This window comes from Phragmites australis, chromosome 2 (genome assembly GCF_958298935.1).
Source record: "Phragmites australis chromosome 2, lpPhrAust1.1, whole genome shotgun sequence".
Classification (NCBI taxonomy): Eukaryota; Viridiplantae; Streptophyta; class Magnoliopsida; order Poales; family Poaceae; genus Phragmites; species Phragmites australis.
Genome location: NC_084922.1, coordinates 43,893,059 through 43,915,906, shown reverse-complemented (window position 1 = coordinate 43,915,906; position 22,848 = coordinate 43,893,059). Strand labels below are relative to the sequence as shown.

General features: G+C 53.2%; 1 protein-coding gene across 1 annotated transcript; it reads right to left on the bottom strand.

Annotated features, from left to right (window-relative positions):
* Positions 1 to 1,060: 1,060 nt before the first annotated feature.
* LOC133909102 (uncharacterized) lies at positions 1,061 to 1,915 on the bottom strand. The gene is made up of 3 exons (XM_062351388.1): positions 1,724 to 1,915; positions 1,506 to 1,611; positions 1,061 to 1,380 (listed from the first exon to the last, which is right to left on the bottom strand). Exons 1-3 carry the CDS (start codon positions 1,769 to 1,771, stop codon positions 1,247 to 1,249), a joined length of 288 nt encoding a protein of 95 aa, XP_062207372.1. The 5' UTR covers positions 1,772 to 1,915; the 3' UTR covers positions 1,061 to 1,246.
* Positions 1,916 to 22,848: the final 20,933 nt, after the last annotated feature.

Here is a 22,848-nt window from a genome sequence, read left to right as displayed (position 1 = left end):
TACAGTAGTAGTAGTCGTATATACCGGGGAGGGCTGGGGCACGAGCGAAGGAGGACCACGGCACGGCCGGTGGTCTGTAGCAGCCAACGATCCGATCGAGCACGATAGCACCAGCTGTCCAGCTCCCGTATGGCGTCTCTGTACGAAAGCTCTTTTTTTTTTTCACGTTGCCTAAGTACCGACGTATACTCGTAGAGTTCCATCCTACTGTTACTGTCGCCGGGAGAGATCATACCGATCGATCACCCAAGTCGAAGGCGACCTTGGGCCGGCAGGCAGGCAGACTCAATTCGTGTGGTCGAAGCATCACGTCGTAAGTGCATCGCATCTGATGAGCTACTGAGCAGTTACCAGCGCGGCGGGCAAACCGAAACTGACCGGGCGCACGTACGTGTCACCTCCACTGAGAGTGAATCCTTGTACGAGTTGTGTGGACTCGCTTGTACTCTAGCAGCTATAGCTGATCGAGCCAGCGCTACCGACCAAATAGAACGGCGCGCCTGAATCCGCCCGTCTCCGCGAAGCGCGGGCGCCGCAGACGCCCAACTCGACAGCTAGCGGCTCGCGCGCCAAAAGGAGCGGAGAAATATCGTCTTGGTTTTGGTCGCTAGAGCACACGTACGGCGAGCACTGGGACGACGACGAGACGAGACAAAGGAGAACGTCTTTCCTCCGACAGTACACGTCGTCGGTGCATGCACAGTAGCCCGCCACGTGTGCAGGGCCCACATGCATGCAACACCTAGGAATCGAGGCTCTCGGATTATATTCGTGATCTGAATTCTCCAGCACACCGCACATCAATTCTCGACGCATGTCAAAAAATAGAATCGATAACGATGGAAATTTACGTCCGATATGGTTGGATGTTTAGTAATAGACTTTCTGCTTAACTTGGTTCGGGCTTTATTAGTTCACTCTTGTCTTTGCTTAATCTATCTGGAATTCTGGATATTTTGTTAAACCTTGTAACAATGAACGGCTGTGTGCATAACTCTGTGCAGAGGCCGGAATAAGTATTATTCCTTTATCTAAAAAACATCAATTCTCGACTGTAATCTGCCCAATAAATAACTCTAACCATGCATTCAGGCTCTACGTATTGTACGTAATTACACCGGTGATACAGCTCATCGCGATCGATGTATACACTACCACATGCTGGCTACATACTCCATGCATGCACATATATTTGCAGCTATATATATATATGTACCATGCAACGATCATAATAGGAGCACTACTCCTAGTCGTCGCCGTCGTCTGAGCTCTTGGACGGAGCTGCCTGTTCAGATGGACTCTTCTGCGACGACTCTTCTCCCCGATCCTTCTTGTACATCTCGAAGAACTCCCTGTTCTCCTTCTCCAGCTCCTTCCACACTGGCAATGCGCGGAAGAAATCAAACAGATTTCTGGTTAGTTATTCGATCCCTTGCAAGAATGCAAAGCAAATACGCACAGGAAATCAAGATATCGGCAAAGCATGCGTCGATCTTAATACGTACCAGTGGAGGTGATGACGGGCATGATGTTGGCATGCTTCTCCAGCGTCTCCATACATTCCTCCTTGTTCATGCTGTAGCAGATGCACTTCTCGATCAGATGCTGCACCTGCGTGCGTACATGCCCGACCGTGAATTACCACCCGTGCCAATGCATCCGCGCGCGCGCGCGCGTGTGTATCCTGCTCAGGAAAGCAGATCGCGCTCACGCGTGCACTCACCAGTCTGATGTACGAAGCCGGCGTCGACGAGGAGCCGTCGTCGTCCATGGCCGCCGGAGATCGATCGAAGCCCGGCCCGCTTCTGAACTGAAACTGCAGCGTGCGCGCGGGAGACCTGCACTTTTGCTCGTGCCCTGCGCTAACGTCCGATCGCGAGGATGAGTAGGCGGTGGAGAGCGCGACGAGGAGCGCCGGCTGGGAGGTAGAAATAGGGGAGCGGGAAGAGAGGGACGCATGCAGACCATGTCAGGGTGTGGGGGCGAGCGGCGAGCGGCTCACGTGGCTGCCGCCTCCTCATTCGCCGAGAGGTGGTGGAGGAGATTTTTCCGGGCCCATGCCACCTCGTCTTGGGACTGTGATTTCGTGACGTCGAAGTCACGATGATTTTGTCAGTAACGTGTGAGCTTAATCGCTCGTCTTACCCTGTTCTTTTGTGGTTTAAACTTTGATGGCGTCCTCCGCCGTCCGCATCAGGGATGCTGGGACGCCATCCTCATCAAGACCGTCCGATCGGCAGAGCCGGGCGGGTTGGTCGCATTAGGATGTTAGGTTGTGCTACCTGCTGTGTTAGTTTGTGCTCTAGCTTTCTAATTCCCCTAAAATGCCTCCTTTTAGTAGGCATGGAAGGCCATGCAGCTCAGCCTAGCTTAGTTTATTGCTGTCTTAGTGGTGTCTCCCCTTTTAATTCCCTTAAGTGCCGCCCTGCGATAGGCACGGCTGGCCAAGTTGTCACAGCTAGGCGAGGGAACGCCAAAACTTCCCACTGTAACCCCTGCTGTCGTATGAGTTTAATCCCCAATGAATGATTAGCCCATTTCAATCTTTTGCTGGAACGTGCGGGGGTTAAATGAAGGGGCTCGACGGGACATTCTAAAGGAGATGTTATATTCCGCGCGATGTGCAATTGCACGCATTCAGGAAACAAAGATGCACCTTATATCTCCTAGCCACCTACATCAGATTGCTGGAACCAATTTAGCTAGCAATTTATACATCCCGGCTGATGGTGTTAAAGGGGGATCCTGGTGCTCTGGGACGACATGCTGGTGAACCTAGCGAATCCAATCTATGGGGACCACATCCTATCGTCTTCGGTGCATCTCCGGCAAAGCAACTTGATGTTTAAGCTCTCTGTCATCTATGGTCCTAGTGAAGAAAGAGAGAAACCGGCATTCTTGCAGGAGATTTTGGGAGCTAACCCAGGTGACCGACACTCCCTGGCTCATTTTAGGGGATTTCAATTTGATCTACGAAGTGAGGGATAAAAACAATAGTAACATGAATCGCCGCTTGATGGAGCAATTTAAATCGGTCCTCAACTGTTGTGAGCTCAAACAACTTTGCTTGCAAAATAGAAAGTTCCCATGGAGCAGTGAAAGAGCAGACCCCATCCTAGTCTGGCTAGATTGTTTCTTCTGCAATCAAAGTTGGGATGCATTTTTCTCCTCCCACCACCTCCAGGCCCTCTCTTCCTCCATGTCGGACCATTGTCTGCTCCTGGTAGCTAGCGAAAATGGGCCGCATTAACCACCAACCTTTTGCTTCAAAAATTTCTGGCCAAAAATTCTAGGGTTTACAGACATGGTCCAGTTGGCTTGGGGGGACTCAACAACATCACACAAACCCAATGTGTCGCCTCGCTACTTGCCTTCGTGCAACAGCAGAGGCCCTTCATGCTTGGAGTAAAGAGCTCATTATTGAGGTCTGTCTTCAGCTAATTATAGCAAACTATGCGATCCTCCAGTTAGATATAGTGCAAGAGAGCCGGACTCTCACGGTGGAGGAGGTATCCCTACGCAAGAACCTGAAGCTTAGAGTATTAGGCCTAGCGGCTGTAGAAAAGGCGTGGAAGGGCAAGCATCTAGGATTACCTACCTCCAGGGCAGGGATGCTAGCACTCACTTCTTCCATCTTAAAATGGATGGTAGAAGACGACATAACTTCATTCACTCACTGCACACTACGGATGGAATTGCTTCATCCGAAGATGAAAAAGCAGCAACTCTCTACCACCACTAAGAAGAGATGTTAGGCACTAAGAGGAGCAAAACTTGCTCCTTTAATTGGGACATCCTTTAGCTACCACGAGTTGACAACCAAGACCTAGAGACACCGTGCACTGAAGAAGAAGTTTGGCATGCCATATGTGAAATGCCAGCTGAAAAGGCTCCTAGGCCAGATGGCTTCATCAGGATCTTCTACAAGACATGTTGGCCTATCATAAAGGCGGATGTGATGGCAGTCTTCCAATGCATACACAACTGCTCGACGCGGGCTTTTGGAACACTCAACACCACCAGAATCACTTTGATCCCAAAAAAGGAGGCACCTACCTATGCAAATGACTTTAGGCCGATTAGCTTGATATACTCTTTTTCAAAAATGCTTGCAAAGGTACTGGCCATCAGACTCTCCAAGAGCATTAACACTCTCATCTCCCGCTCTCGGAGCGGTTTCATTAAGGGCCGATGTATACAAGATAACTTCATGCTCGTGCAGAATCGAGCCACGGCATATCATCGAAGCAAGACCCAGTCACTAATGTTAAATCTAGACATCGCAAAAGCCTTCGACTCGGTCTCCTGAGAGTGCCTCTTAGAGCTCCTGTAGGCTAGGGGCTTTGGCCCGTGGTGCGCGATTGGATATCCATCACGCTAGCCTCCTTGTCGTCCTCCATACTCCTAAATGGCGTTCCGGGACAACAGTTGCTTCGTCAACAAGGTTTGAGACAAGGCGATCCGCTGTCACCGTATCTATTCATCCCGACAATTGACCCACTACAGCGCATCTTGGACTTAGCGACTGAGGTGGGGAGACTGTCCTGCTTTCGAGGATGCTCGATTTGCCTACGTCTTTCATTTATTGTTGGTGTAGTAGGTAAGGGGGTGCCCCATGTGGTGGGTCACGCGCCATGAAGTGTCAACGTGTGGTAGGTATTATCAAGACCACGGTCACACCGTGCAACCATGGTGAAGCTCACGTGACTAACCACTAGTCATGCAGTGAGGTCCTGTGACTAGCCCTCGCTAGTCGCAGAGCAGGTACCTACCTACCCGGTCAAGTCTCATTAATGATGTCTACTCGAGTGTTTTTTCCTTCCTCGGACACTTGCTTTCGGTGTGGCATGGTCGTGGGGCAGTGTGGAATTACAGTGACCTGTTTCATAGCATTTAATACCGTGGTATTGTCTGACGGATGAGCGTGACGGTGTTTGGTGATGGTACGGGATACGCAGGACGACCAGAGCAAGACAGACGTGCATATCCAACGTCATGATGTGTTTTAGGGTTGTTGGCTCCGTCATGGACAGATTTGCCGAAGTGTTTGGCACAGTCCGGTTGTTTGTGCATATTCCCCCTGGTATATAAAGGGGTCGATGTCGTCTTTGTAGTGAGGGATAGACATTCTGTAACAAGTTCACCCATTTTATTAGACAATACACAGGATATATGGCTATTATCCTACGGGAGGTCTGAATCTGGATAAACCTCGATGTTCCTAAGTCCAGGTTGACACACGTGTATAGGAAATACGAATCAATGTGCACGTTATCTGGTATACTCTGGATTATTGTCAGTGATCACCCCCTGCCAGTTATATGTTGACTACATCGTCCTTTTCCTCCACCTCATGAGACATGAGCTTGCGACCTTGCTGACAATCTTAAAGGATTTCGGAGACTCCACCGAGCTGCAAGTAAATTTCCAGAAGAGCTCCATCGCAGCTATTAGGTGCCAACATATACCCCCTAGATGAGGTCCTAGAAATCTTTCCTAAGATAGTAGCAAATTTCCTAATGCAATACCTCGGTCTTCCATTGACATAAGATTGTCCGCCGCTTATCAAGTTGGAAGCTGAGGATTCTAACAGTGGCAGGAAGACAGGTCTTGGTGAAATCGATCCTTTCTGCCCTACCAATTTACGTCTTCATCTCCGTCAAACCACCCACAAAATTCTACAAATCGCTTGACCATTTTCGTTGTGGCTTCCTATGAACATGAAATGATGGCTGCAGTGGGTGAGCATGAAAAGTAGCATGGAGTAAAGTATGTAGGCCGATAGAAAACGAAGCCTTGGAATTCTAACCTCCAAAAATCCAGTCGGGCACTTCAACTTCGGTGGAAGTGGCTTGAGTGGGCAAAACTAGAAATCCCTTGGATAGGATATCCCCTGCCATGTGACAATGAAGACATGGCTCTTTTCCACTCATACACCATGGTCACGATTGGTAACTGCAAGAAAGCACTGTTTTAGTGATCATGATGGTTGGATGGATAGGCACCGAAAGACATTGCACCGGCTTTGTACTCACACTCCATACAAAAGAGCAGGACAATCGTGAATGCCTTACAAGATAGTAATTGGATATGGGACCTTAGACACAAGCTGATCGTGCTGTTAATTGCCGAATTTGCACACCTGTGGGAGAGGATCAGCTTTGTCCATCTAGGTCAAAAAATGGAGGACATGATAAAATGGACCCTAATGATCCATGGAACATACACGTCTAAGTCAGCGTACAAGGCTCAGTTCACTAATTTGCCAAATAGGGCATACAAGAAAATAATCTCGAAGGTCTGGGCGTCAATAAAATGCAATTTTTTTCGTATGGTTGTCTATCCAAGATCAAGTGTGGACCGCACAAAGTCTGCAACTCTAGCAATACAAGAATCAATATTTCTGCTTGATGTGCATTTGCAACCTTAAGACCTCAGTACACCTTTTCATTGAGTGTGCGGTCACTAAAAGCATTTGAACATGCATAGCAAGGTGGTTACATCTACCTTCCTTGCACCTAACTTCGTGGACAAACGTGGATTCCTATTGAAACTTAAGGTTTCAAGACTCTAATCATATTTTAAGAAGAAGAACTCACGGAAGACACACTTTTGCACATGATACATGAAGAAGCGATGACTTGTGGTCTGGCAGGTGCCCATGCACAAAACTCATAATTATGTACATCTCTGTTATGCATTGCTTTTCTCTGCTTTGGCCTTGAGCCCGGCTAATGTCCTGTAACCTTAACTACTGGCATTCTTGATGCCTCCCTCTTTCTTCTTTCTAATATAATCGCCCATGTGTTGCCTTTCAAATTTTTTTTTGAGTGTTTGCAATGAGTGATAAGGCTTTGTGGCCTATATGGGACGCAAGATAATTTTTTCCTCGTTCATGTGGTAATTGAATCATTTTCTACAAATTTTTCGCAAACTTTCTGTGCATGCAGGCATCGCTTTAATTTTCTACAAAGGGTCTGTATTACCCCTTGAGCATTGTTCTCACATAAATAGCTCGAAATGCACATAAATAGCCCATCCTCTTTCGCACTAGGTATATGCAATCATACGATCCGCGACACAGAAGCTGTAAATGGCCAAAGCGCCATGGCGTTTTCATACACGCCACATAAAATGGGAGCGGAGCAAGAAAAAAAAGAAGCTAAAGAGCAAAGGGACCTGTCACCTACTGTGAGATATTTCGAGCTCCCTATCCGCATTGCATGATCCTGCATCACAGACCCATCCGGTCTTGATCACAGTTTTCCGTACATCAATCGAGTCGAATCAAATTCTGCAACATCCAAACAAGCCCTCTCGGGACATTTTCGAGTGCGATCGGAGAGCTGCAAGGTGCAGTGCACCCAGTACGCACTGCTTGAAATTTGGAGCCCGGTGTCCAACGACCAATTTGACCTGCCGGTGAGCTATAGCTACGCACACGCGATCCGAGTCATGGAATAGTTGACGTTATCTGGCAGCCGGTTTTTCGCCATATGTGTGTGCGGCTGTGACGCCGGTCGGGCCGCCGGGCCGTGTCGCCTTGCAGGCGAATTGGTGTCAGCGCGTGCGTCATTTCCCGCGCCATCACGTTGTTGTCGCGGCGATCGATCTGATCGACGCCCGCTACACGGAGCGGAGCGCGCGTGCGCATACGTGAGGCGAACGGCGGTGCCGTGTGAGGCCTCCCTCGATCGAGTGCTACTTTCCGCACAGGTTGGTGGGGTTCTGGGATCGCGCGCCGCGCACGGCTACTTCCCGATCCTCCCTCGCGCCTGCAATGAACGGTCGTTCGAAGCTGCAAGGCAAATGTGTGTAGCGTTTCGCCGACGCTTGCCAGCTTCCTTGGTGAAGATGGCAAAACCTTTTCGCTTCGTGGACGTTCGCCTCCCCTCGTAGTTCGGCTAGGCAATGGGTGATCACGGAAACCTGGCAATTCGATCGCTCTCTGAAAGATCAAGAAATCGACGTTGCTGGAATGCCATCGTATGTGAGACGGAATCGGTAGTATACGACACTGGAGGGAGCGTGTGTAGGAAAGGACCGTCGCGGGCTTGCTGCACTTGATAGGTGATTCAGACAAAGTGGCGGATTTTCTTGAAAAGAGCCCTCGCGTTCGTTCGGAGTCCGGCCTAGGTCCGCTCCCACCGGGAGGTACAGTGAACTGTCAACTGTGTATGTATTTCTTTAGCAAAACCACCCTCATGTCCTCGTCGTTTTCACACCCGCCCGCCCCCGTGGGGTGCCTCGCGACTTTGTCCGGCGCCGACCACCTCCCGTTTGCCGTGGCCGCCGACCTCCTTTCGCATGCCTCACCGGATCCTCATCGACGAGCCGCGTGGTGCCAAAGAGATCGAAGAGATGAAAGGAGGTGGTGTTGGGACGGCCACGCCTTCGCCCATGCGGCTTCCTTGCGCGAACGCGAGCAGGACCCCTCCACGGTGTGAACTGCGGCGAGGAGCAAAGGGGTGGAGAAGGAGAGGGTTGTTGTGATGCGTGCACCGATTTAAATTTTTTACTACAATTTCGGTGAAATTTTGTGAATTCCAGTTTCCCCTTGGTGAATGAAAAATGTAAATATCGATCGAGTTTGATTTTTCATTGTAGCATTTTATCTTATATAATCTAAATACCCCAGGAGGACTTAAAAGAAGTTTCTAGCGTGAGGGAGGATTTCTTTTTCTGTGTGCAGTAGGTCCTGGTAACGTTAGTTTATTCTTTATTTTTCTCTCATTTATTTCAATGACAGGTGGGGCGCGCATTTGCCAAGGTGGGAAAAACTGAAACTGTTGTGGCTGGTATTGAACGATAACCATTCCAAAAAATTAATTTTTAAATTTGTTTAAAAAAATTGACCGAAGTTCTGAAAGTTCGCACATTTGGGTTATTCCAATAATGAACGAAAAATTGTAAGGCCCCCTTTCGAATGGAGAAAAAAAAATGAAGATTTTGAGGGTTCAACTCTTATTTTAAAATTTTCTATAAGGGCATTTAAAACAATGGATTGCCTCCCATAAATTTCTTTGAAACTCCTATGGCTAAGAATTTTGGAGTAAAATAAGCATGAGGTCCAACCTCATATTTCCTTTCCTTGTGTCTTGGATTCCTGTGCTCCCAAACGCTTTTTTTGTAAACTTTCTTGCAATCTCTCTCTCTCCTAGCACCGTGACTATCAATAATGATGAAGCTATTGCAAAATCCAGAGTTCCCAGCCAAAAAGATAGACAAGCTGGTTAGCCTTTCTATGGGGTAGCAGCGGCGTCATGGTACGGCTTCATCCATCAAAGTTAAAAATTCTGATGCCCATGACATGCGCAAGTGCTTTCGCCGGTGTTATTTGGTGGTTTGTGTGCCTGCATCGTACTTATAGTCGAAAAAAAGATAAGACAAGCTGGCTTACTCCACGAAGTTAATTGAATCAAGGATCAAATGAAAGCACTTATGGCCTATTTATTTTAGCTTTAGATTCTGAAAATCTGCTTTTAAAAGCTGAAGCTAAAACAAACAATTAGATTGTACAATCCGCTTTTTAAAATCTGGTCATCTTTTCTGTCACAATCTGTAATCTGTGTCTAACCAGCCTTTTGCGGATTGTGATTTTAGAAAAAATAAAAAGACCCACACAAGCAGCATAAAATTACCCACCATTGCCATTATGTTCCCGAAACGTTTTCTTTCCACCTTCTATTCTAATCTCCCGTCGGCTCCCCTCCCTCTCCCGATCTCCTGCAGTGACCGAATCCACATCGCACGTCCTCAAGCTGGCGCCCGCGAGCAGACCTCCAGCCGACGCCCGCCCTCCTGCATCGACGCGCTCTGCCGGATCCCCCATCCAGTCGGCGCTCGCCCTCCTGCATCAACGTGCGTCTCCTGCCAGCGCCCGTCCAGGCCAGCGCCCGTCTCCTGCCAGCGCCGGCCTCCTGCATCGACGCGCTCGTCTCCTGCGTCGACGTGCCCGCCTCCTGCGTCGACGCGCCCGCCTGCTGCATCGACGCGCCGACGCGCCCGTCTCCTGCCAGCGCCCGCCTCCTGCCAGCGCCCGTCCAGGCCGCCTCCAGCCAGCGCCTGTCCGTCCAGGCCGCCTCCAGCCAGTGCCTGTCCAGGTCGTGAGTGGTCCAGCCGACCGCCCCTCACAGGTATTGGATCTTCTGCCTGCTCAATTATGCCTGCTCAAACATTCATCCAAGTTCAGTGCTCCTTGGGTATGGCTTGTGGTCACCACTGTCGGTGTATTCAGAATCAGGGGTCCCTAAGTCCCGAGGCCAGGCCGGCTATCCACCACATATCACCACCCTGCAAGGTAAGAAAAAGCTAAGTCCCGGGAGAAGGTGCTCGGGGCCGCCGCCTCTGGTTCCCGAGCACCCTAGTTCCCCGATGATCTGCAGGGTCCAAATACTAAGACCGAAGTGCTCGGGAGAGAGTGCTCGGGGCTGCACGTGGCAGCCCCCGAGGACTCGGTGCCCCGAAGGCCCCACCGAAGTGCTCGGGAGAGAGTGCTCGGGGCTGCACGTGGCAGCCCCCGAGGACTCGGTGCCCCGAAGGCCCCACCGAAGTGCTCGGGAGAGAGTGCTCGGGGCTGCACGTGGCAGCCCCCGAGGACTCGGTGCCCCGAAGGTCCCACCGAAGTGCTCGGGAGAGAGTGCTCGGGGCTGCACGTGGCAGCCCCCGAGGACTTGGTGCCCCGAAGGTCCCACCGAAGTGCTCGGGAGAGAGTGCTCGGGGCTGCACGTGGCAGCCCCCGAGAACTCGGTGCCCCGAAGGTCCCACCGAAGTGCTCGGGAGAGAGTGCTCGGGGCTGCACGTGGCAGCCCCCGAGAACTCGGTGCCCCGAAGGTCCCACCGAAGTGCTCGGGAGAGAGTGCTCGGGGCTGCACGTGGCAGCCCCCGAGGACTCGGTGCCCCGGGGGTCCCACCGCAGTACTCGGGAGAGAGTGTTCGGGGCTGCACGTGGCAGCCCCCGAGGACTCGATGCCCCGAAGGTTCGCGCAAGATCATTCAACGACCCGAAGGGTCCCGTCGTCAGGGTGTCATCCAGTCAAAGGCCCAATGCCGCATTTAATAGGCACGCGCGGTCTGACATCCTGACATCCTGACATTCTCAGCTGCCCACGCCCCAGTGTCAGACCCTGCCATGCACTAGCAGGGGGCCGTGGGTCCATTAAATGCACGGGTCCCGTCCCGTTTCATCCAGGTGCCTCGGGATAACGTTGCCAGAATCGAAGCACTCCGCCTGCCACCCTGCCCTGGCAGAAGAACAAGACAGGGTGGGCGTACTGGGCACCTCTGAGGCTGACCGGTGGGCCCCTTTTAGGGCGCCCCGAGACTTCCGCAGCGGCTGGTGGTCGAATGCGCGCCGCATTTCTCCACCGCCCCTGTCACTTCGCCAAAATGAAATGATTACGCCTTTCTCCGTGGCACCTTGGCATTCGTGTCCCCTCTTTCCCATTCAGGATATGTTGAGGTCGGCGCGCCTATAAAAGGAAAGGATGGAGAACACTAAAAGCAAAAGAAAAAAAGGCCTTCGACCACCAGACGACCAACAATCTCCGACGAACCAGGCCAAAGATAGATCGACACACACTCGAGCCAGCTCAAGTTAAGCTAGAACATAAGAGCCTCAAGCTCTTTGTAAACAGCTCTCCCCTTAGAACCAGATACCTCCTTGAAGAATTCCCTTCAAGGATAAATATAGTGCTCATACAGGAGTAGGGTGTTACGCCTCCGTGCGGCCCGAACCTGTCTAAAACCCGGCGTACCCACTTTTTCTTGCATTAGGGTGATCGTCTCCCGCCAGCCATCGCATTTATTTCCGTTCCCGCTTATTTCCCAAACAAGTTTTTCCAGGATCATCCCCCCGGCCGAATCTCTAAAAAGGGGTCTCTCGGGATCCCTGCGACAGGAGTTCACTCTCCGACAGCTGGCGCGCCAGGTAGGGGGGAATATCCCTGGACTACGCCAAGCCGCGCTACCGGGGAAACTCCTTTCTTCCTCGTCTACGGCGCCGAAGCAGTCCTCCCCTCCGAGCTCACTCTGGGCTCCCCTCGAGTGCATGCATACTCTGAGGGTGAGCAGGAGCATCAAAGGCGCGACGACGTAGACTACCTGGAGGAGCGCCGGCGGCGTGCTGCTGTCCGGGCGGCTCGGTACCAGCAGAGTCTGCGGCGTTATCATCTGCGCCATGTCCGGGCCCGGTCTCTCGAGGTGGGGGACCTAGTTCTCCGACGCATCCAGTCGCGCGAAGGAATGAATAAGTTGTCCCCTGTGTGGGAAGGTCCCTTCACCGTGATCGCGGTCCCCCGGGCAGGTTCTTTCAGGTTGGCGACGGAGGAAGGACAGCCACTCCCGAATCCGTGGAACATCGAGCATCTTCGACGCTTCTACCCGTAGATGGTCGTGCTCGCGGTTCAGGTTAGTAAGGCCGGGGGCTTCTCCCCGCCCGAGCAGTCTGAAGGCTTCGCCCCATGGGGTAAGTCGATGTCACCCAACCTTGTAAATATTGCACATTAAGTTTTTCAATAAGCAATCGCTATATCAAAATACTTTTTCTGGATTCTGTATGTTTAATATGTCTGGTGAGGAGCTCAGTTGTGCGAGAAAAAGTTCGCTCTCTCTTTTTTCCCGCTGACAAAAGAATCCCGATCGGTATGCATGCGAGCAGTCGCCGCTGACCTACGTCCGGCATGGTAGGCTGTGGTGTTCGGTGTCGTGGCAGGCTCCCGGGCACTACCAAGTTTCGGGGTGCTCTGGGTAATCCAATCGCTCGAGCTGCTCGAGTAGTCCGGAGCTCGGGCCCTCGGAGCGGGCTGTCGGTGCTCGGTCTGGTCTGTCATACCCGGACGCCACCGAACCATAGGACCTCTAGGTTATGCCTCTGTCCGCTCTTGTTCGCCGGTTTGGGTATTCGAGAGGTCTCAGGTCAAAAACGAGAACAGTCTATAGCAAGTACCGCACTAACAGAGCGCACCAGACAAAGAAATTCTATATTCTCTCTCAAGTCACAGGCTGGCAATCACAAGCAGTTCGGCCGCGAGGGCTTCAATGCCCCGGTCTCTGGTCGGCCCCAAGGGTCTTCGGGTGGTCCTACCACTTAGGCTTGGGTGGTCGAGGCCACCCGACCCTAGGAGCCTCGTATGCCTCTGGGCCCTCGGGCGCTCCGTTGAAAGAATCAAGTCCCCGGGCCCCCGAGCTCGGAAGCACACCCCTCCTGGATCGGTTGGCCGGAAGGCCGACAGCTGTCCGGTGAGTGGTTATATTCAGACAAGTCTGCTTTCAGTAAATTTATGTTCCCGAGTCATTCTCGGGGGCTCTCGCGCTTTAATCTGTTCGGCGAGGTGGTCTCCTTGCACGCAAAAACCCTGCCGCGTGTCTACTTTTTCCCAGAACGACATAGCGGTTTGTAGAAAGGAGTACCGTGCTTGCGATAATGTCTGACCGAAGCCCTTCGTGGTCGTCGTGGTGTTCGGTCTGCTTTTATGGACCCCGAGCACTACCGAGTCCTCGGGTACCCTGGGTAATCCTATCGCTCGAGCTACTCGGGTAGTCCGGAGCTCAGGTCTCGGGGGCAGGCTGTCAGTGCTCGGTCCGGCCCGTTTCAAGCCCGGGCACCACCGGACCGCGAGGACTCTTGGTCACATTCTCGCCCGCACACGTCTCCCTTCTACTAACTGAGTGGTCGCAAAGTGAAAAAGTGTTCATTAGGCACGGCGTGTTCCGAGCAGGATCGATCTATCTCCCGGGCAAGGGAGTCTGTGTCTTCGTTTCTTAACCTAGGCAGTGCGGACTCGCGAGAGCTTGAGGGCTGGCTGCGCCAACGCCAGCGACCGGAACAACTTCATTTCTCGGGGATGGGAAGGTCGGGAACGGCCCGACTGAGTACTCCCCGGGACTTCCAGGCAGAGCACCAGAAGAAACATCAAACACACAGAGAAATTGGAGTTGCGAGCCCAAGGAAAAGCTGCCATTATATTCACAAGACATATACAAGGCGTTTTCTAAGGGTTCACTCCTAATATTCACTCCTACATCTACAACAAAAGAAGAGAGGGCACAGAAGGCCTAGTCGGCGGCAGAGGCGTCGGCTGAATCCTCCGAGTCGTCCCCGGGGGCTGGCGGCGGCGGCACCTCTCGCCTGAAGCCGGCCGCCACCACGGAGGCGGTACTCCTAACCGCTGCCCGGGCGGCCTCCTCCTCAGCCTCGACTACTCCCTCCCGCGCTGGCTCCAACGGGAAGTTCGGGTCCCTGCTTCGGTAGCAGGCCAGGACGTGCTCGGCCACGGCACGTGCCAAGCCATGTCCCTCCCGGGCGGCAAGTTACTGAACTGCCCAGGGCAGGGTCTCGAGGCGCTCGCAGACCTGCTGCAGCCCCAACACTTGTCGTGCGGGGCCGTCGCCCTTCTTGTCGTCGACAAGCCGTCCGAGACCACCCTTCTCCACGGCCCGTCGCATCCGCCGGAGGATGTCCTCCAGCATATGCTCAAGGTTGACCCGCGAGACAAAGGCGGTCTCGAGCTTCTCCTTGGCGGCCCGCAGCTGTGCCTCGAGTCCCTGGTCCCTGGCCGGACCAGAAGAACCGCCAGCTGCGGCGGGGACGGCAGCCTGCTTCGCCTTGGCCACCATCTCGGACAAGGCGCGCTCACGGGCGGCCAGTTCCGCCTCGTGCTTCGCATTCTCTTCCGCCCTGGTAGCCGCGGCGGTCACCGCAGCAGCAGCTTCGCCCTCTCGGCGACTCAGTTCGCCTTCTCGGCGACTCAGCTCATTCTCCCGCCGGGCCAGCACATCCTCCTGCTGGACCACCGAATCCTCCCGGGCACCGAGTTCAGACGCCGATAGCTCGTTGTCTACTTCCCGGATGGAGACTTCCTCTTCCCAGCGCTTGATTTCTTCTCTGATCTTCCGGAGGTCGTCTTCCCAGCGCTGGAGGTCGGCGCGCGTCTTCTCGGCCGCGCCCTCCCGGCGGGTCAGCTCGGCTTGCCGCTCCTCCGCAGCATGCTCCCGGGCTGCGACTGCCACCTCCCTCTCCTGCGCCTGCCCCATCCTGGCAAGGGCCTCGGCAGCTTGCTGCCTCGACGCCTCGGCCAAGCGGGCGGCGTCTTCTCGTTCCCGCGCGGCTTCTGCCCGCGCGGTCTTCAGAGTTTCTCGTTCCCGCGCGGCTTCCGCGTGGATGTCTTCTAGGAGCTTCTGCTCCCGCGCGGCTGCCGCACGGGCCTCCTCCTGGGCGCCCGCCAGCTGCGCCTTCTCCAGTGCCAGGCGGGCGCGCTCGGCCTCGAGCTCCCCCTCCTTGGCGTTCACCACTGCGCCCAGCCGCCCAACCGCTACTTGAACGCCTTGAATGGCGGCCAGGAAAAGATCGGCGGGCTGACCGGGCACCGGTGGGGCCCAGGCTTCTCCGCAGAGTGCCTCCAGGGGGGCCGAGCTCTCCGCAGGGCCTTGCACCGCCATCCGCCCCGGGCTCTGCCTGCCCGGGGTAGGCTCCGCCGGAGCCAAGGTCTCGGACGGCGGCCGCGTTCCCGCATCGGCCGCCCTGTCCACCGGCCCCGGCAGAACATCCGCCTCCACCGTTATCCGCCCCGGGCTCTCCGCGCCCGGGGTAGGTTCCGCCGGCACCCTTCTTTCGGCTGCCACCTCCGCCTCTCTCCCAGGGGCCGCCACGTCGATTGGCACCTCCGCCGATCCTATGCCGGCCTCCGCCGTCGCAGCGGGCAGGCTCGGCTCTGGCTCCGGCGCCTGCTCTCTCTCCGTCACAGCAGCGCCTGCAGCTGGCCTGCGGGAGACAAGTGAAAGTTGTCAAAACTTAGTTCGGGCCGAAAATACCCATGGAAAAGCAAGAAAGAAGACTCACCGATACCGCCATTTGGCCGCTGGGAGTCTGATGTCCGGGTCCGGTGCCGTCGGTCCGGACTCCTCCCGCCGCCTCTTCCGCTGGGGGCTCGGCTGAGCCACTACGCAGGCCACGGGCGCCGTCGTGCGAACCTCGGGTGCCGCCGGACGGGTCTCGGTCTCCGCCGTACAGGTCGCAGGCGTCGATGCAGGCCCCATCCGCACCAGGCGCGGCTCTAGCACCGGAAATGCCGCCGCTGCCGTCGGCGACGGCGGAGAATCCGGCACTAGGATCAAGGCCCGGGGTCGCTTTCCCCGGTCTCCCGGCGCCAACTCTTCAACAACTTCAGTAGCGCCCTCCTCTCCGGCACGGCGGCTGCTGCTTGCGGCGGCCCCGTCGCCAGCCCGCGCCGAACTACCAGCGACCTCCTCGCCAAGAAGTTCCTCCAGGCCGGGGAGGTCGGAGGCCTCGGGACTCCGGCTTCGTGGCCGGTCCACGGGCCCCTGGGCATCGAACTCCGGCAGCCCCGCCATGATGGCCACCCGGTTGAGATTGGCGCAGAGCGCCATCTCCGGCCACGGGAGCTCCGCCCGGCTCATGTCCTCCGTCCCGGTGATCACTCGGGTCATCCCTCGCAGCTCCGCCTGCCCCAGATCCCAGCTCGCGCCAATCTGGGTCCTGGTGATGTCCTCCGGCCCGGTGTAGAACCAGCTTGGTCGGGCCCGCTCTCGCAAGGGTGCCAACCGACGACGCAGAAAGTCCACAACCACCATGACTGAGGTCAGCCCGGACTCGCGCAGCTCCAAGATGCGCTCCAGCACCGGCTTCAGCCTCGCGTCTTCTGGCGGCGGTGCCTCCCACGTCGATCGCCGAGGTTCCGCCGCCCTCTCTGGCAATTCGAGGCGCTCGTGGGGGTCGATGTCGACGAAGAACCAGTCCCGCCGCCACTCCTCCCACTTGCTGCGCAGCACCTGGGGAATGTAATGATCCCCCAGGCCTTCCCGGAGCCGAAGGTTGCAGCACCCCGCGACGTCCGCCGTGGAGTGCCCCCTCTTCTTCCCCACCGGCCGGAGAATGAAGAAATGGCGAAGCAGCGTCGCCGACGGCATCACCCCCACGAACATTTCGCAGAGATGCGCGAAGACCGCCAACGCCACGACGGAATTGGGGCTTAGGTGCGCCATTTGTATGCCGTACGTCTCCAAAACTTGCAGAAAGAAGGCGGAGAACGGCGGCACTAGCCCCGCCGCCACGAAAGAGGTGAAGAGAACGGTCCGCCCAGGGACGGTCGTCGCCGGCGTCAGAGTCGCCGGCCTCACCACCACGGCACCTTCCTGACCCTCCGGTACCAACAGCTTCCTAATCTTATCCGCCGCCTCCTCGTTCCTCAGACGAGACTCCGGCAAGATGCTGTCCGAAGTCCTATCCCGGCGTCCTCCTCCAACCCTCTTCATCTCAACAGGGTGGAAGGTGTTTTTTGGTGGAGAAGAGGGAGAAGGGAGAATGCTCCGGTCGCCTGGGATTTTCCTGAGGGCTTCGGAGCACCAAGAAGGCAGGAGCGCAAGTGCAAGAGAGCGTAAAAAGGGGAAACGGACCGATCCGTTCCCCCTTTTATAACTCAAAATTCGAAAACTGCCGCCCCAGACGGTTAGCTCGGCGAAGCGTCGCCTCGATCGACGCAACTGTCAGACGAATCTCCCGCCGATCGCGCGATGTCAGCGGTTGCCAGGCGTATTTTCCTCGATCTGCGCGGCGACCGCGCGTGCCGCCCGTATGGTTATCATACCCTTCGGAAGTTGTGTGGACACGCGTCCACTCATTTTCCCGTTGGAACGTACTTGAGGTCTAGGTCCGCAAGGGCCACCTCTCGAAAGCTTGCCACATGGCGTCCGCGCTAGCCTTGGCCTCGGTCGCGACGAAGGGCCCATTCGCAGTCTCCGTCCCATCGGCTACCAACGGGCCCGGGGGCTACTGTCGGTGTATTCAGAACCAGGGGTCCCTAAGTCCCGAGGCCAGGCCGGCTATCCACCACATGTCACCACCCTGCGAGGTAAGAAAAAGCTAAGTCCCGGGAGAAGGTGCTCGGGGCCGCCGCCTCTGGTTCCCGAGCACCCTAGTTCCCCGATGATCTGCAGGGTCCAAATACTAAGACCGAAGTGCTCGGGAGAGAGTGCTCGGGGCTGCACGTGGCAGCCCCCGAGGACTCGGTGCCCCGAAGGCCCCACCAAAGTGCTCGGGAGAGAGTGCTCGGGGCTGCACGTGGTAGCCCCCGAGGACTCGGTGCCCCGAAGGTCCCACCGAAGTGCTCGGGAGAGAGTGCTCGGGGCTGCACGTGGCAGCCCCCGAGGACTCGGTGCCTCGAAGGTCCCACCGAAGTGCTCGGGAGAGAGTGCTCGGGGCTGCACGTGGCAGCCCCCGAGGACTTGGTGCCCCGAAGGTCCCACCGAAGTGCTCGGGAGAGAGTGCTCGGGGCTGCACGTGGCAGCCCCCGAGAACTCGGTGCCCCGAAGGTCCCACCGAAGTGCTCGGGAGAGAGTGCTCGGGGCTGCACGTGGCAGCCCCCGAGAACTCGGTGCCCCGAAGGTCCCACCGAAGTGCTCGGGAGAGAGTGCTCGGGGCTGCACGTGGCAGCCCCTGAGGACTCGGTGCCCCGGGGGTCCCACCGCAGTACTCGGGAGAGAGTGTTCGGGGCTGCACGTGGCAGCCCCCGAGGACTCGGTGCCCCGAAGGTTCGCGCAAGATCATTCAACGACCCGAAGGGTCCCGTCGTCAGGGTGTCATCCAGTCAAAGGCCCAATGCCGCATTTAATAGGCACGCGCGGTCTGACATCCTGACATCCTGACATTCTCAGCTGCCCACGCCCCAGTGTCAGACCCTGCCATGCACTAGCAGGGGGCCGTGGGTCCATTAAATGCACGGGTCCCGTCCCGTTTCATCCAGGTGCCTCGGGATAACGTTGCCAGAATCGAAGCACTCCGCCTGCCACCCTGCCCTGGCAGAAGAACAAGACAGGGTGGGCGTACTGGGCACCTCTGAGGCTGACCGGTGGGCCCCTTTTAGGGCGCCCCGAGACTTCCGCAGCGGCTGGTGGTCGAATGCGCGCCGCATTTCTCCACCGCCCCTGTCACTTCGCCAAAATGAAATGATTACGCCTTTCTCCGTGGCACCTTGGCATTCGTGTCCCCTCTTTCCCATTCAGGATATGTTGAGGTCGGCGCGCCTATAAAAGGAAAGGATGGAGAACACTAAAAGAAGGAGAAAAAGGCCTTCGACCACCAGACGACCAACAATCTCCGACGAACCAGGCCAAAGATAGATCGACAGACACTCGAGCCAGCTCAAGTTAAGCTAGAACATAAGAGCCTCAAGCTCTTTGTAAACAGCTCTCCCCTTAGAACCAGATACCTCCTTGAAGAATTCCCTTCAAGGATAAATATAGTGCTCATACAGGAGTAGGGTGTTACGCCTCCGTGCGGCCCGAACCTGTCTAAAACCCGGCGTACCCACTTTTTCTTGCATTAGGGTGATCGTCTCCCGCGAGCCATCGCATTTATTTCCGTTCCCGCTTATTTCCCAAACAAGTTTTTCCAGGATCATCCCCCCAGCCGAATCTCTAAAAAGGGGTCTCTCGGGATCCCTGCGACAGGAGTTCACTCTCCGACAACCACGCTCTGCAATCAATAGTCATAACTGTGTTCTTTAGATCATATCAATGTGTGAAAGTGTTGCGACATAATCTCTTTTTTATGTTGACCGGAAAAACTCGTTGTTTTGATTTTTAATTGAACTATTTTGGCTATTGAATTTTCATAGAGCTTTATTTGATGTTCAATTATAGCTTACTTACTATTATGACAAATAGATGGAGGACTTTGTGCCGGATAAAGCCAATTGGGACGCTTTTCATAATAGGGTGTTTTGTGAAATTTGTGTGGAGGAAATAGATGCTGGGAATAGGCCGCTCGAAAGTATAACTTCCAAGGGCTATAAGAATCTTTATGAGAAATTCTTCGCTAGGACAGGAAGAAAACACACTAAACTGCAGCTGAAAAACCGATGGGATGCACTGAAGGGTTTGTATAATTTTTGGTTAACCATTAATAAAGCTACTGGACTTGGATGAGACAGTGCTAAAGGAACGGTTGTGGCAAGCAAAGGGTGCCAATATGTTGAAGTGAAGTGCTTCTGTTAACAATGATAGCCCAAAGAAGTATAGAAAGAACCCTATGGTTAAGATAATGAAAGGCATAATGGAAAATATGCAGTCTTTTAGTGCTGTAACCAACAAGGTGTTGCAAGGTGAAATGAGGTCCGAGTCAATTAAGGAAGTGATGCGTTTGACTGTCGAGTCTGGAGCAATTGAAGGAAGTGACGAACATTTTATGGCTACCAAGCTTTTTGTCAAGGCCGAAAACCGTGATATGTTTCTCACTTTAACCACCAAAGAAGGAAGGCTCAATTGGCTGAAAAGATGGTGTGACGAAAAGAAAAAGGAGTAGTTGTTTTGTTATTTTGCATGGGACAATGTTGGTAGTATGGTTTTGTTATTTTGCATGGGACAATGTTGGTAGTATGGTTTTGTTATTTTGCATGGAACAATGGTGCTATTCTCGTTTTGTTATTTTGCATGGGACAATGTTGGTACTATGGTTTTGTTATTTTGCATGGGACAATGTTGGTAGTATGGTTTTGTTATTTTGCATGGAACAATAGTGCTATTATCATTTTGTAACCTATCTTTATATCTATTTGTAGATGAGCTCCAGTGGTAATTCTGATGATGTTACAAGTGATGATGATGATGCAATATTTGAGATTGCTCGTAGTCAACAAGAGTGCCTTGCACAATATGGAGCGTTAGCATGCATTTTTGGTACGTACTATGGTGATACTTTCTTGAACAAATCTAAAAGGAGGGAATCTGGTGTTTCAGGTCATGTTTGGGTTATGGATAATTTGAATGATCCAAGAGAATGCTACAATATGTTTAGGATGAGTAGGCCACTTTTTGATAGGCTGCATGACTTGTTGGTGACAAATTATGATTTGAAGTCAACTAGAGTCATGAGTTCTATTGAATGTTTAGGTATGTTTTTATGGATTATTGGGGCTCCACAATCATTCATCCAAGTTAAAAATATCTTCAAGAGGTCAACTGAAATAATTAGTAGGAAGTTTGTGGAAGTGTTAGATAGTATCAATCTCCTTGCAGCAGAGATTATCAAACCAAGAGATTCAGAGTTCAGAACGGTGCATTCTAGACTTGAAGATTCGCGTTTTTCGCCTCATTTCAATAACTGCATAGGCACAATAGATGGCACACATGTACCTGTTGTTGTGCCTTCATCTGAACTAGTTGCACATGTTGGACGTCATGGATATTCCACTCAAAATGTGTTGGCGGTATGTGATTTTGACATGAGGTTCACCTTTGTTGTTGCTGGGTGGCCAGGCTCAGTTCATGATATGAGGGTGTTCAATGATGCACTACGCAAATATGGTAATAAGTTTCCATATCCTCCACAAGGTATAGTTGCACATTAGCTTGTTGTCATCTCATTTACCACATTGTCACAATTGTCGCTAATATTACATATTGTTTCAGGAAAATACTATCTTGTTGACTCGGGCTATCCCAATCGAGTGTGTTTTCTTGCTCCATACAAAGGGGAGAAGTATCATTTATCAGAATTTCGATAGGGCCCACGTCCTAGTGGTAAAAAGGAAATATTTAACCATCTACATTCATCTCTGCGTAATGTGATAGAACGATCATTTGGTGTTTTGAAGATGAAATAGAGAATATTATTGGACTTGCCGAGTTATCCTATGGTTAAGCAAACAAAAATAATTATTGCATGCATGGCGCTTCACAACTTCATTCGAGATAGTGCTTTGAGAGATGAAGACTTTGACATGTGTGATCAAGATGAAAACTATATTCCAAATGTCGTCCAACAATCTTCTTCTCAAGGAGGTGGAAGCAATGCATTAGGAGATGAAGATGGAGACATGAATGCATTTCGTGATAATATTGCTAATGCTTTGTTTTCTATGAGAGGGTAGATTGATGATCCGTGTTGTAATAATTACTACTTTAGATGGTTTTTATTACTTTTGTTTTAATTTAGAAGCTCAAAGGGACTCCGCCAACGATAAGATCTCAACGTGCATGCATACTATGCTCAACGAAAATATACTATGCTCAAAATATATAGTGAAAAAAAAAATCTTAAATAGACATAACTGTACACTTATAAAAACTAAGGGTATTATGGACATTACGCAACTAAACCAAACATTTAATCTATCCTAGAATCCAGATGCCAAACAACCCTCAGATTCTGGACCCTCAGTTTTTTACAATCCAGCTTTTTAAAATCCACAATCTAAAATCTGCTTTCCAGAATCCAAAGCTAAAACAAACAGGCCCTTATACTCTTCCGTGCGGGCCGGGCCGGGCTGTGGCTTCACTGGGCCGGGCCGGGCTGTGGCTTTCACTGGAGCCGTATGGGGCAGCCAGCAGAGGACCGATGTAGAAGGGGATGGAGCAGAACTGAAGACTTCTCCCGTGAGCCGCTCCCTACTGCTGCTCCTTGTGTCTCTCTCCTCTTCTCCAATCCTCCCCAAACTCTCCTCCACAGCACGTCCGGTAACCGCGCTCCCGTTGTGCGGCCCCGCCGCCGTCATCACCACGTACGAACGCGTAAGTAAGTTTCATGCAGGGAATTAAGCAGCGCAGACAGCCACACTATGCATGGACGTGAACACTCAGATTGACCCCTGCATGGGTTCAGCACCGTGCCAAACTTACATTTTGAAGGCAATGTCTTTGTCTAAAACATCACGTATTTTTTACCATTGGGAGTAACTTGGAGAAAGAAGAAGTGCGCATGAGTTGATTCACTGCTTGTTACTGCAATCCATGATGGTGTAACTAGCTTCTTGAGATAAATAAAGGAAACCATGTTGGTCTCTAGCTAGTTGAAAGTACACCGTGCAGTACTGAAACGTCATGCAAGTTGCAACT